Below are 14,971 nucleotides of genomic sequence, written 5' to 3'. Positions count from 1 at the left end.
GCCAAGATTCTTCGACTGAATAACTATTTAACGTTTGTAAAAATATTTTAGTATGAATTGTATGATTGATTGATGAACTAATAAAGAACAAAAGAAAAGGCACCAAATGATGTATTCACTTTAATAGCAGGTAAATTCTAGTTTTAAAGGTATATTTATCAAGTGTTCAGTTACATTTGTGGATTATTTATCTTTTGGCTGTTCTTAACCTTCTTTTCAGATGGGTGCCAAATAATATATCGTGTTTAAATTTCGATTATAACTAGAGCTGTTCATCTTAAATTTAAGCAACGCTGTCATTTAACAACTAAAAATTATTTAAAAGAGAAACAACATGGAGTTCGGTAAAAATTGAAAATGAATGTTCCTGACCAGATAAAGCTAAACAGTAAGTTTTTCCTATTTGGATACAAGATTATGGCTGCATGCTAAATATACAAAAATTTGTAGGGAAATCTTTATTAGGGTTTGCTTGCACTTAAAAATTCATAGAAATGATGGGGAAAAATTAGGGGATACCTCCAGATGGCTAATTTGACAGTGAATATATATAAAAATCTTTGAATTAGCCAACCGACCAACCAGTTTTTGAAGCCTAGGAGTCCAGCTGGACATAAGGAAACATATTAAGAAAACATTTCGTACTGCATAATATGCAGAATATTTTGCAGAGGGAGAGCCTTTATCTTCACTTCTTTCCTTGTTTTTCCAGTTTTTCTAAGAAATTCATGAATTTCTTAGAACCTATATAGACCTATTCACAGAATATATACCCCCACCCCCCTAATGTGCACATATATAGGGTAAAGGTACCAATGATTCGACAGTTTTTGTAAAAAAAAAACAGTTTTTCTACTCTAGAAGTCTTAATTTAAAGGCTTTCAGTTTGAAAACGGTTTCAGTATGTAGGAAAGACATCTAGGAATCTAACTGTTTGATGAGAAGTTTGAAGTTTTGTCTGGAAAGGGTACAAAACTCCAATTTTCCAAAATTAGAGCATTTTCACCTCCAAATTCAACACAGCAAAAAAGTTAACTGTTTTCAAAAAAAGTTAGAACCCAATTTGACACCTGTATTGTGTGTCGAACCAATGATTTGACAGTTTTTGTAATAAACCAGTTTTTCTACTCTAGAAGTCTTAATTTAAAGACTTTTGGTTTGAAAAGGGTTTCAGTATGTAGGAAAAACATCTAGGAATTTAATTGTTTGATGAGAAGTTTAAAATTTTATCTGAAAAGGGTACAAAACTCCGATTTCCTGGAATTAAAGTATTTTCACCTACAAATTTGACAACAAAAAAGTTACCTGTATTCGATGCAAGTTGGAACCCAATTCAAAACCCGTCTAAATACTTGGGGAATACTTGTGGGCAGAACCTGGTGTATTTGACTCATATATTCTTGTTTCTTTGTTTTTCTTCAACTTCATTTAATGTATAAAAGTGTAAAAGACTATGCAAAAAGTAGAAGTAATAAAACTAACAAAATTATTTCAAGTATGTAGTATTTGGTATAACAAAATCAGTACAACAAATTTTAATATACATTATTAAATACAAATAGTATTTAGTATAAGAAAATTATTTCACTAGCATTTCAGAAGGGATAGGGTCTAGGAAAACAGGAGTGGATTTCAAGAAATTTAAGAAGTTTATTTGATTTAGTGGATTTTATTTTCATATGCAGATTCTTAGTTTTGTCCAAAACATAGGCCTACACATCATTTCGTATAAGATTTTGTATTCAATAAAATTTGTATTTTTTATTTGGATGAAGGATAAATAAGGGAATAATCTAAAAGAATCTGGGGGGGGGGCAACTGCCCCCACTGCCAGCCCCATAGCAATTACGCCCCTGCATGGTATGAGGCCAAGTGGAAGTTCCTCAGATGATGGAAAAATCCAGTGTTTATATGTAAACCTTCAAAGTTTAAAAATAACCTTTTGATTAAATGTTCTTTAATCTGAAACAGTATTAGAAATAATAATCATCAAAATTTCTCGTTGCGCAAAAAGCAACTATAAATTTAACAGCTATGGTGCCTATGGTTTCGTCAGTGGATCCTGGAATTTCGACACCTATTATTTCTCATCTGTTTTGCATGTTCAGTGAAGTTTCGACAAAGTCACCTATATTTCGACAGGGCCTGTTGCTGTCTGTCCAAAATTTCAACAGGGTTACTACGAGATGTTTGCCAAAGAAATAAATCCCTTGATAGAAGCCAGTATTTATGCTTGAATGTGGTTGAAGGAACATTTTTAGTCTGCCTGGTATTCCACTACATCAAACAAGAATTTTCGACACTTGGAACCTAGTTTTGACAATGCAATTTCTGTTGCCATTTTCATTTAATTTTATTGACAGGGCCTAGTGCTGTTTTTCCAAAATTTCGACAAGGCTACTGCGAGATATTTGTCAAACAAATAATTCCCTTGATAGTAGGCAATATTTATGCTTGAATACGGCTGAAGGAACATTTTTAGTCCGCCTGGTATTCCACTACATCGAACAAGAATTTTCGACACTTCGAACCTAGTTTTGACAATGCAATTTCTGTCGCCATTTTCATTTAATTTTATCAAGAAAAAGCTAATGTGGCTACATTTCAGAAAAGATGAGATGTATCTTGACACATTGGTGCTTATCCCAACTTTTTCTTGCAATAAATAACCAAGTAATGACAGTTTGAACATTACATACCTGAAAAATTGTTGGTAGCTCCTTTTGTGTTGAAAACAGGAAACCAAATTGAATGTTCTTTTCTTATCTGGGTGTACTGGATATAGTGTCCACGTTTTGCACCATCGAAATATAACGACGGCTCCAAGAGATGGCGCTCTAAGTCACGGCTAAGCAGAGCTATCCTGTTTTGAAGGAAAATTTCGACAGTGGTTCGGAAATTGCACTGTCAAATCATCGGTGCCTTTACCCTACCTAGAATTGCATCCTCAATATAAATATAAAATCCATTTGCATCACAAATGAACTTTACTCCCATATTAGCCATGTGGTGGATCCAAAAATTAGGGGTCATGTTTACCCATTAATATAAACCTTACCCAACATTAAGCTATAGGCCTAAGTAATGTAGCCTGTTAGATATTGATTGGCTAAGCCATGATTTGGTAAATATGTACACTATTCCATTATTGACATAGGGACAAGCAGAGCACCACTCAATACCCTTCTCGATGCTTTTTTCAAGTAGAAAATAGGCTAACAATCACTTCATTTGCAAATATATCCCCCCCCCCTCCATTAAATTTTTCATTATTCATATTATTTACTTATGAATAAATTAAAAATAGCCTACCGCTTGATGCTTTGTTTTATGGTCTTTCCAAATATAAAAATCATTTTTGTCAGAAATGAATCTTCCCCACACCCCTATATATACCAATTCAAGGTATATATTTGCACATTAGGGGGGGGGTTGAAACTTACCTCTCATTTACACAAGAAACAAAATTTACCCCCACCCACCTAATGTGCAAATATATACCCTGAATGGTAAATATCTACCAAAACATATTATTGAGTTACAAATAAAGTGAATACACCCATGGGTGCCCATAAGCTGAATTCCAGGGGTTGGGGCAAACCTTGTCTAATTGGCACTTTTAATGCTATATAATAGAAATCTCAGAACAAAAATTTAAAAATAAAGCAGCATCATTCAGCCAGGGGGGGATACCCTCCCTGCCCCCCATATGGGCACCCACAAATATAACACTCAATGCCCTTTTTTATGCTTTTTTATACATACCCTGAATTGGTATATATTGGCTGACTACAATCTTAGATAACATTTCGTTTTTCAACATTTTACTATTAATATTTATTGAAAACCCACCTTCATACAAAAATATATGATTGAACACTGAAAAAAGTAATTGAACAAAATTAGTATTAATTTTGAGAATAATATTAGATCTTGTTTTCTCCCATTGAGGTTAAGATTTAAGTTTTACATTAGTGTTTTTATTGAATTGTTTGGGGCAATTTTAGTTCATGCTGACTGTAAATGGAGGACTACTTCAATGTGATTTTATTTACATATGTTATGTTGGGTTTCATCAACAGGATTGTCCTAGAGGGCCAAATTAATATGGATTATGGGCCAGCATTTATTTTTTTAAAGTATTTGTGAGAGTATGTAGCTTAAATGTGATCTATTGTTAAAACTGATCTGAATTGAATATACAACTATGATAATTTAACTAGTGTAGAAGAAGTTTGTTCCAAGCATGTTTTGAAACCTTTTGGTTCTGTTTCTCCATAAGTTTAGCAATGGCTATGTTAGGATAGGCTGTACAAATACTTTTGATGAGCTTTGAACTGCATGTCCAAATTGGATGTCTCAATAGGTAGTTTGCAAAATGGAAGAAAATAGAACAGATTGTAAAAAATTTCCTGAAGCGTGCAATTTAGTGGGGAGAGCAACAGTGTTGTACATCATTGCCAGATAATGGTGATTGAAATGAAGCTTAACAGATACCATAGAAGCATATGAAGCTGATATGTAGTGTTTGATGCTTTCTGTTGGGAGGTTTTCCAGAGAAATAGGCTACAGATTGCTGTGGGTATCTGGCTGACTGGCCATATTTCAGACTAAAGAATGTAAAAAAAAGTGTGGTTCAATCCTGCTTTCTAGGGCTATAATGAGAGAAAAATTGAGATGGCTAGGACTAGCTCTGCAGATGAAGGATGACAGATTTTCAAAGAAAGTCCTTTTTGGCCAACCATCTAGGGCTAAATGGAAAGCAGTTTGCCTGCAGTTGGGGTGGGAGGATGTCATGATGAAAGATTTAAGGAAAATGGGAACTTATTGGGAGGGTGTAAAGAGAGAGGCTTTGAATAGATTGGGATGGACAAGGAACATGTGTAGCTCTGTTGACCTCAGGTGGCTTGGTGCTACAGTGATTTTATTGTAGTACTAACAGTTAGGAGATGACAAGTGTGACAAATTATTTTTCTAATGGGAGTACCAAGATAGAAGATTTGGTTTGCTGGGCAGATCTTTGAATTTCTAATTACATCAGAAAGTGAGCCTTTCACGTTAACTGATTAAAAAAACTTTTTCCTCAAAATAAGTTTTTCAAAGAAAAGTTCATTTATACTTATTGAAGTATAAATGAAACTTAAAACGAACAGAAATTAATTAAACAATAAATGCATACAAACATACAATAGGTATTAATGTAAATGAATAAAAAAAATCTTAAAACGGGTGAAACCTAAACTGAATATGCAAATAAAGCTTGAGGCAAACAAAAATCACAACACAGGAGAGTTTGGGTTTCGTCTCTTTCCGTCGAGTTGAAATTCAAAGACCTGCTGTATAAATTGCGCTCTACGTAAGACCAATCATATTAAAAAAATTGTGTTTTGTGCATAATATTGAAATTAAACATTAAAATTATAGTAAAAGTTTGAGATGATGATCTTTCAGCAATTAATATCTTTATACATCAAATTTTCAGTTTAATTTATTAGTTCTTTCTAAAGTTGTTCAAGACGAATATAGTTTCACTATAGTTTGGATACTGCTCCCTTCCTTAACTGTAAATAAAAACCGAAAGCCTACTGCGTCATTGGCGCTTAACTGAAAACGAATTATATTACAAATATTTTCTTTTCCAGTTATTACAGCATTGAAAAAAAAAATAAAATTAAATTGAAATAAATTATTGAACTGATGGATCTTTCAGCAATTAATATTTTCATACATCAAATTTTCAATTTGATGTTGTTTATCCTTTCCAAGACTATTCAAGACGCATATAGTTTTCAGTAAAGCGCCAATGACGCAGTTGGTCTTAGACTTTTACAGTGAGAGAAGAAGGCAATACCCAAACTCTTCTTTGTAGTGATTTTTGTTCGTTTCAAGCTGGATTTGCATATTCAATTTAAGTTTCACTCGTTTTAAGATTTTTTTACTCATTTATATTAGTACCTATTGTATGTTTGTATGCATTTATTGTTTAATTAATTTCTGTTCGTTTTAAGTTTCATTTATACTTCAATAGAAAAAAAAAATTCCGTTTTAAGGTTGATATTCATATTCAATCTAAGCATTATTCGCTTTAAGATCTATTTATTCATTTGTATTATTACTTGTTGTATGTTATTTGCTATGTTTGCTTATTTAATTTCTGTTCGTTTTGAGTTTCATTTATTATTTAGTAGTAATTTCTGGTTGTTTTCAGTTTGAATTTTAACAGGTATTTGTATCTCTAGAGCTTAAGTTTAAAATGGCCTTTACTTTTCTTTGAAAAACTTATTTTTAGGAAAGTTCTTTTAATTAATTTTTGTTCGTTTTTTATTCCAAAAAGTTACAAGTTTTTAAAAATTCCTTATTGCAAAATCAAACTTTAAAAAAAAAATCAAATGTTCATCAAAGCATCAAAACTGGTATCGAAGTAACAATATCAAAGTGAAAAATGTGTTTGTGTCAACCTCGGAGTTCATATTATATGATGTTTGAACTATTTTTAACAAAATGGCTTTCTCAAATTTTTATCAGATGGGTTTTCGGAAAAAGGGGCATGGGGGAGGGGCTAATTGCCCTTCGGTCTCTTTTGACTCTTTTCAAGTGAACTAGAACTTTCTATTTTCAATTAAATGAGCCCTCTCTGAAGTTTATACGATCATCCCTTCTATAAGAACCATATATACCCCCAGAGTATAACTTACAATGCCTGTCCCTGGAGGTTGTGTCGACCCCGGAGTTTGAATATCTGATGTTTGAACTATTTTTAATAAAATGGTCACCTCAAATTTTTATCGGATGGGTTTATCTATCCGATAAACCCAAAGCCGTGGAGGGAGGGAGGGCATAGTTGCCCTCCGATCTTTTTTTACTCGGAGAAAATGAACAAGAACTTTTAATTCCATTCAAATGAGCCCTCTCTGAAGTTTATACAAGAATATCTTTCATAAGAACCATATACGGACATAGCTTACAATGCCTGTGGGCCCTACAATGATCCCCCGGGCCCGGGGGGGTTTTTTCGACACCAGAGTTTTTGTTATCTGACCTTTGAACTGATTTAAAGAAAATGGCTGTCTCAAAATTTGTACCAGATAGGTTTGGGGAAAAAAGGGCGTGGGGGGGGGGGCTAGATGCCCTTCGATCTCTTTTGACTTTTAAAAATTGAACTGGAACTTTCAATTTCCATTCAAATCAGTCCTCTCTGAAGTTTATAAGAACATCCCTTCCATAAGAACCATATTTTCTCCCAGGGCATAACTTGTAATGCCTGCAGATGGGTTTCGGGAAAAAAGGGTATGTGTGGGGGGGGGCTAGCTGCCCTTTGATCTCTTTTGACTCTTATAAAGTGAACAAGAACTTTCAATTTCCAATCATATGAGCCCTCTTCGAATTTTATACGAGCATCTTTTGCATAAGAACTATATATGCCCCCAGAACATTAGTTACAACGCATGCCTATGGGCCCGGGGGGGTTGACCCTGTGGTTTTCATTATATGATGTTTGCACTATTTAAAAAAAAATCATTCTTAAAGTTCTTATCAGATGGGTTTGAGGAAAAAATGGCATGCAGGGGGGGGGGGCTAGTTGCCCTTCAATATTTTTTGACTCTTTAAAAGTGAACTTGAACTTTCGATTTCCAATCAAATGAGCCCTCTCCGAAGTTTATACGATCATACCTGCCATAAGTACCATATATGTCCCCAGAGCAATACTTGCAATGCCTGCCCCGGGCCCTGGGGGGGTCGCGTCGACACAGGAGTTTTTCTTGTCTGACCTTTGAACTATTCTTAACAAAATGGCCATACGTAAAGGATTTTTTGTTATATGATCTTTGAACTATTTTAACAAAATGGCTACCTCAAATTTTTTATCAGATGTATTTGGGCAAAGAGGCCTTGGGGGGGGGGGAGCGAGTTGTCGTCCGATCACTTTTGACTTTTATATAGGGCACTAGAACTCTCGATTTCCAATCGAATGAACCCCTTTTGAAGTTTATATAATGTACAGAAGTTTATACAATGAAGTCTAAGTTTACACAATGAAGTGCTATACAAATGTACAGAAAATTTTACCCCAAAGGCTGTTCAGCCCCAAAGTTTTATGCTCTGCCTAAAATCAATAAGAAAGATATTCCGTTACGTCCTATTGTAGCATGTTATTGTTCTCCAGCTACGGGTATAGGAAGTATCTTAGCCACCATTTTTAAGCCTCTTTTAAGCACACAGAAATCCTATATAAAAAACTCCATAGATCTTGTTGAGAACCTAAAAAATCAAAGTACAACAGAAATACTATTTTATCTAGTTTTGATGCAGTTTGTATGTACACTTCATGCAATGTCCATAAACGTGAGCAGGCCTTACAAAGAAAATTAGAGGAAAATTCACCTTGGTCAGATTACAAAACTTTGGAAATTGATACAATAATGACCCTTGTTTGTCTTTGCAACAAGTTCTCCTCGTATTTTAAGCTCTGAAAAAAAAATCTGTTTGGGAACATGGACAAGACTCTCTAAGAGATTTTTGGCACATTTGAACTCTTTTGATTCGAATCTCCAGTTCACAATGAAACTCGAGGATTCAGGTAAGCTGCCTTTCTTGGATGTTTTGATTATAAAAACTGCTCCTAGCCTTGAATTTTCTATATACAGAAAGCTGACCCATAACGATCGAAATCTACATTTCTCTTCATATCACCCTCTTTCTGTGAAAAGAGGGGTCATAATCTCTTTAGTCGACAGAGTTTTAAAAATCTGTTCTCGTAATCATATAAATTCGGAATTAAACTATAACAAAGATATTCTATTCTGCAATGGTTACCCAATAAAACTTATTAAAAATATCATAGATAGACGATTAAAAAAGATAAAACAAGAAAATAGGGAGCCCGACACCCTTGATTCTGTTATCCCAGCAATTGAGAAAAAAAACTTTTATCACTATACCATAGATCCCAAAACTTAGTGAGAAACTTGGAAAAATTAAAAAAAAAAAACATAATCTCTCTGTTTCTTTCAAAACCGAACAAAAAGTTGAAAATTTTTTCAACTCAGGAAAAGATAAAACTTACCCTGTACTGGGTAGTGGTATCTACAGAATCCCGTGTTCATGTGGAAAATTTTACTTTGGTAGGACCCATCAACAGCTGGGTGAACGTTTGCATGAAAACAAAATTTCAATAGATAAGTTCTTGAGATTGAAAAATAAAAATGACAACTTTGATTCGGCATTGGCCCTGCATATTTATGAAAATCCGACAAATATGGTTCTTTTTGACGAGGCAACCTTAATATCTTCTGTAAATGGCCTACCACAATCTTTTAAAGAGGTAATTGAGATAAAAAAAATTACATAAACCAAAATTTAGCAATAAATAGAGACACTGGAGATATTTCATTAAGCCCAATTTATAACAAGTTAATTTTGAAGGACTCAATCAGTATTTTTGCCCGGTCTAACTTGAGAGAACCTATGTGCACATCAAATGAAGACCGAATTTGTATACCAGCTAAAGCTATAGCAAAACAAATGATTATTGCTCAATCATCTTGGTAAATTTCTTTTTCATTGATTCTAACCTGATTCTTATTTTGTTGTTGTTCTGTCGTTGTCAAACAAACTTCGAAAGGTTCGATTTTCGTTGGTTTGTTTTTTCTTTCCTTGTTTTTATTTAGCACTGAGGACGACTTGGCGGAGGTCCTTGTCGAATTGTTTGCTTGTTTCTTCGTCTTCATGGTTCGCCACTGCCTGACAAAATCCTCGTTTTTCACCCTTTTTTTATTTTATTTTTCATTTTGTCATTTTCTTTTCTCTCTGAATTCCATTAAGTGCCTCTGGGAAAAAAAAATAACTTTGAGTGTGAGGGGAGGCTAGCTGCCCTCTGCTCACTTTTGACTCTTAAAAAGTGAATTACAACTTTCAATTTTTTAATCAAATGAGCCCTTTGTGAAGTTTATACGAGCATCCCTTCCATAACAACCATATATGCGCCCAGAGCATAACTTACAACACCTATCCCCCGGCCCTGGGGGGCTGTTTCGACACCCGAATTTTTTTATCTGAACTTTGAACTATTTTTAACAAAATATCCATCTCAAACTTTTTATCTGATGCATTTAGGGCGTGGAGGAGGGGGGGGGGTGCTAGTTGCCCTCTGAAATCTTTTGACTCTTTAAAAGTGAACAAGAACTTTCAATTTCCAGTCAAATGAGCCCTCTCCGAAGTTTGTATGGGCATCCCTTCCATAAGAATTATATATGCCCCCAAAGCATCACTTACAACACCTGCATCCGGGCCCTGGGGGGTTGTGTCGACACGTAAGTTTTTCTTATCTGACCTTTGAACTATTTTTAATGAAATGGCTATTTTAAGAATTTTATCGGATTGGCTTGGGGAAAAAAGGATCTGGGTGGGGGGGGGGTGCTAGTTGCCCTTGGATATCTTTTGACTCTTAAAAAGTGAATTAGAAATTTCAATTTCCAATCAAATGGGCCCTCTCTGAAGTTTATACGAGCACCCCTTTCATAAGAACCCTAAACGCCCCCGGGACAACGCTCCTTGGGCCCTGGGGGGCTGTGTTGACACTGGAGTTTTTGTTTATCTAATTGTTGAATAATTTTCGAAAAACTGGCTATCTCAACATTTGTAGCGGATGAGTTTGGGGGAAAAAAGGCGTGGGGGGCCAGTTGCCCTTAAATCTCTTGACTCTTAAAAAGTGAACTAGAACTTTCAACTTCCAATCAAATGAGCCCTCTATAAAGTTTATACGAGCATCCCTTTCATAAGAACCATACATGCCTTCAGGGCATAACTTAGAACGCCTTCCCCCAGGCCCTGGGGGGATGTATTGACACCAGAGTTTTTCTTATCTGACCTTTGAACTATTTTTAACAAAATGTTTATCTCAAAATTTTCCTCAGATGGGTTTGGAAAAAGAATGCATTTGGGGGGGGGGGCGGCTAGTTGCCCTCAGATCTCTTTTGAATATTAAAAAGTTAGCTCGAACTTTCAATGTCCAATCAAATGACCCTCTCTGCAGCTCATACGAGCATCCCTTTCATAAGAACCATGTATGCCCCAGGGCATAACTGACAACGCCTGCCCCCTGGCCCTGGGGGTTTGTTGACATCTGAGTTTTGGTTATCTGACTTTGAACATTTTTTAGCTTAATGGCTATCTCAAAATTTTTAACGGATGAATTTGGGGGGAAGTGGGCGCGGGAGGTGGGCTAGTTGCCCTCCAATCTCTTTTGACTCAAAACTTGAACTAGAACTTTCATTATCCAATCAAATGAGCCCTCTTAAGTTTTTTAAGCACCTCTTCCATAAGAGCCATATATTCCCCCAGGGCATAACTTACAACACCTGCCCTCAGGCCCTGGGGGGCTGTGTCGATCCCGAAGTTTTGTTTGTATGGTCTTTGAACTATTAAAAAAACGCTATCTCAAAGTTCTTATCGGATGGGTTTGGGAAAAACAGCGTGGAGGGGGGGGGGGGACTAGGTGTCCTCCAATCTCTTTTGACTCTTAAAAAGTAAACTAGAACTTTCAATTTCCAATCAAATGAGCCCTCGTTGAAAGTTATACGAGCATCCCTTCCATAAGAACCATATATGCCCCCAGGCCATAACGCCTGCTTCCGGGCACTGGAAGCTGTTTTGACACCGGAGTTTTGTTATATGATCTTTGAATTATTTTTAACAAAACAGCTATCTCAAAATTTTTATCGCATGCATTGGGGAAAAAGCGGTATGTCGGGGGGGGGACTGGTTACCTTCCGATATCTTTTGACGCTTAAAAAGGGAACTAGAGCTTTCGATTTCCAATCAAATGAGCCCTCTGAAGTTTATACGAACATTCCTTCCATAAGAACCATATATCCCCCCAGGGCATAACTTATAACCCTTTCCCTGAAGACTCTGGGGGGAGTTTCCTGCTCAAAGATATAATTTCCAGAACTTTCAACTACGTTGAACAAAATTTGGATTGGATATGTTTGGGGAAATGGTGGGCATGGAAGGGGTGTAAGTTGCCTTCCAATCACTTTCGAATATTAAAAAGGGCACTAGCCATTTAAATTTCCAATCGAATGAGCCCTTTTCGAAGTTTCTACGACAACTCTCTATAAAAACCTTATTTGCCCCAAGGGCATAACTTACAACCCTTGCCCTGAGGGCTGCCTCAGACTCTAGGAAGGCTGGCGACAACAGACAAATACTTGTCCAATAAGAGAGTCATACTTACTTTTGCCATTTACCCGTGCAGCCATTTAAACATTTGCCTCTCAATAACTTGGACTATATGTCTTGGCTTTGTTCTTTCTACAATTAGCCATGTCCTGATGCAACCTACTACAAAATAATTGATAACTTCAACTTGTTTTTGTTTTGTTTTTTTATGGCAAGCCTATATGATCTACCAAATTATCCTACTAAATATAAATAGGTCCGAGTGGGTGGAGGGGTTGGATTTTCCTTTTTTGCTTTTTCTTACCTTTATATTTAGCTTTTCGATTTATTTCTTCTTTCTATAATGGCATATTTCACAGAAATCTTTCTAATTTAAAGCTTTCATAATTATAATGGACTACACTGCTATTTAATTGCCGGTTTTTTCGATTTATGACATCCTTTTTTAAATGAATTGTCAATCCTTTAACCTCTGCCTCCTCGACCTACACTTGATAGAAACTTAAACTTGATATGAAAAACAAAAACAAAAAAACAAAATTACTGCATATTGATAAACTGAAACTCGAACGCACCAGAAAGTACAATAAATTGTGCTTTAAATGAGCATCAATTACTATAACTGTTGTTTTTCTGTCCTGTCAAGCCCCACCCCCCACAAACACATACACACAAAGACTAAATGGGCAGTTGCACTACACTGAAAACATAAATAAATTCAGACCAGCTTTTGTTCTTCTTTTTAACTATTAAAAAAGCAAATATTATTTAAATTAAACCACCAATTAATTTTGTAAAAAAAATTGCAAATTTAATTTGTAAAAATTTTGCAAAAAAAAATAAAACCTTGTATTATTGTCCAACAGAAGTCCAAAGCACCAATAAAAATTTGAAAAAAAAAAATATAATGAAAAACTATAAATAAGTGTGGTTGTGCTTATTTTTAGTCCCCAGACCCCTCAGAAAGACTACAGGACTCTTGCATTATAATCAAAACATAAATATATTTTTCATAGTTTTTTTTATGTTATTATGAAAAGAAACATCAAAATAAGGCTCAAACTATTCTTGTGTTCTAGGTGAGCTTGAAGACCCCTTTTCTAGCCCTATTAGGATACAAAATGGATATATTGGCTTACCTTCGAGTATATCTAACATGACAGTGCCTGAAAAAATCATCCTTGTGGGTAAGTATGCAAGTTCTTTATCTACTAAACTAATTAAATTACTTTTGCTAGTTATTGTATAGTGCCTTTAACTTAAACTAAAACATGTAGCCTTTATAAGGGCTTATAGTGCTATAAGGGTTTCTATCTTGAATTGAAATATATAGCCTTTATAAGGGAAACAGTTTTCATGATTTGCTCTGTGCTCAGGAGAAAATATCCCTGAAAAATGTATTAGGACATTCCAAATAAAGGAGTGTTACTCACTTTCCCATAATGTGTATATGTATATATTATGGCTTCATTGCCGTGCACCGGCACTCCGCAGGCTTCTATATATGGATTTTCATTATCGTTTGTCTTCTAATCGTAGAAAATTTGAGCCTTTTTTTTATGTCGTGATGTCACGACAGGTTCGATACACCCATCCTGTGAAAAATACGAATTCTTTCTTAATTAAAGCGGCCTCGCCGTCGGGCCCCGGCAAGCGGCATTCTATATATGGATTCTCACTGTCGCTTGTCCTCTAACCGCAGACAATTTGAGCCTTTTCTTGATGCCATGACGTCACCAAAGGATCGATACAGCCACTCTGTGAAAAATACAACTTCTTTCTTAAAATCCTAACCAATATAGATTGTTTTTGTGGCCATTCATCGCTGTTCCTTGTTTTCCAACCGTAAATTTCATTGTTCATTTTTGTTCCTCTTTACCTCAGAAAGTTTTTTCCACGCCTTTTGCTTTAGCAGTTTATATTCATACATCATCTCATTTAATTTCTTGATGCATTACAGATAAGAAAATAGTCCTACGTCTTTTTAGTTTCCAACCGAAGATCACTGTTCAAAATAGCTTGTACAAATCAGTGTGATTCTCACTGTTGTTTGTTCCATGCCTTTTTCTTTGGCTGTTGCGATTCTCACTTTCGCCGGATTTCTAATCACATTTATCCATGCATCATTTTCATCAATCAATCCTTTAAAAATTTTAAATGACCTTAAATTAGAATTAGCGCGTTTGTAAAATTACAGTTTTTTGTTGTTGGACATTTAACTTTTGCCTTGGCTTGTCTTTTGTCATTTAGAAAAATATAATGCTCCAACGTTTGTTTTTTAACAGAGGCTGATGCATTTTCAGGCTCTTGGCTAACGCCCTTATAAACTCTAATGTCGTTCTTTATAACCATTTCATTGCTTAGAGCTTTTATAAAGTGTTTATGCCCTGGTTTAAACACTATAAAGGGTTTACGTCATTTTAGGCCCCGGTTTGTCTTATGTCATTATGAAATACATATCGCAGAAACTTAATTTTTTAAACAAATGCATGGTAAGCATTGATGATCTTTTCCATGTCAAAATCCCAAACACTATTATCATAACTATATTTTTCAACTATCTGGAATACAAATATTTTTGGAATTACCAGTTTTTTGCTGTTTAAGCAATTAAATGTAAACTTTTCCATGCATAAAAATCTTCAATTTTTTCACAAATGTTTGACAATGTCATTGCAGTACCGCAATGATGTATAGAAAAATGGCGTCACTGACATGAATCTTTTTTTTCAAAATTGAGAATTTTAAAGAATTTTCTCAGACTTTTGACCTGTTTAGATAGTTTTTTTTT

At 35.1% G+C, this 14,971-nt stretch overlaps 1 protein-coding gene across 1 annotated transcript in view; it reads left to right on the top strand.

Moving 5' to 3' along the window:
* Window positions 1-330: 330 nt before the first annotated feature.
* Tango11 (transport and golgi organization 11) overlaps window positions 331-14,971 on the top strand; it is a 39,058-nt gene continuing 24,417 nt past the window's right edge. The window contains exons 1-2 of the mRNA XM_089101485.1: window positions 331-388; window positions 13,260-13,367. Of these exons, the coding sequence (XP_088957611.1) occupies window positions 358-388; window positions 13,260-13,367 (139 nt within the window). The 5' untranslated portion in view covers window positions 331-357. The remainder of the gene's footprint in view (window positions 389-13,259; window positions 13,368-14,971) is intronic.

Source organism: Artemia sp. Qi Xiang Cuo, chromosome 15 (genome assembly GCF_049724085.1).
Source record: "Artemia sp. Qi Xiang Cuo chromosome 15, ASM4972408v1, whole genome shotgun sequence".
In the NCBI taxonomy this organism is placed as follows: Eukaryota; Metazoa; Arthropoda; class Branchiopoda; order Anostraca; family Artemiidae; genus Artemia; species Artemia sp. Qi Xiang Cuo.
The sequence above is the reverse complement of the archived record's forward strand: the minus strand, read 5'-3'. Positions and strand labels throughout refer to the sequence as shown.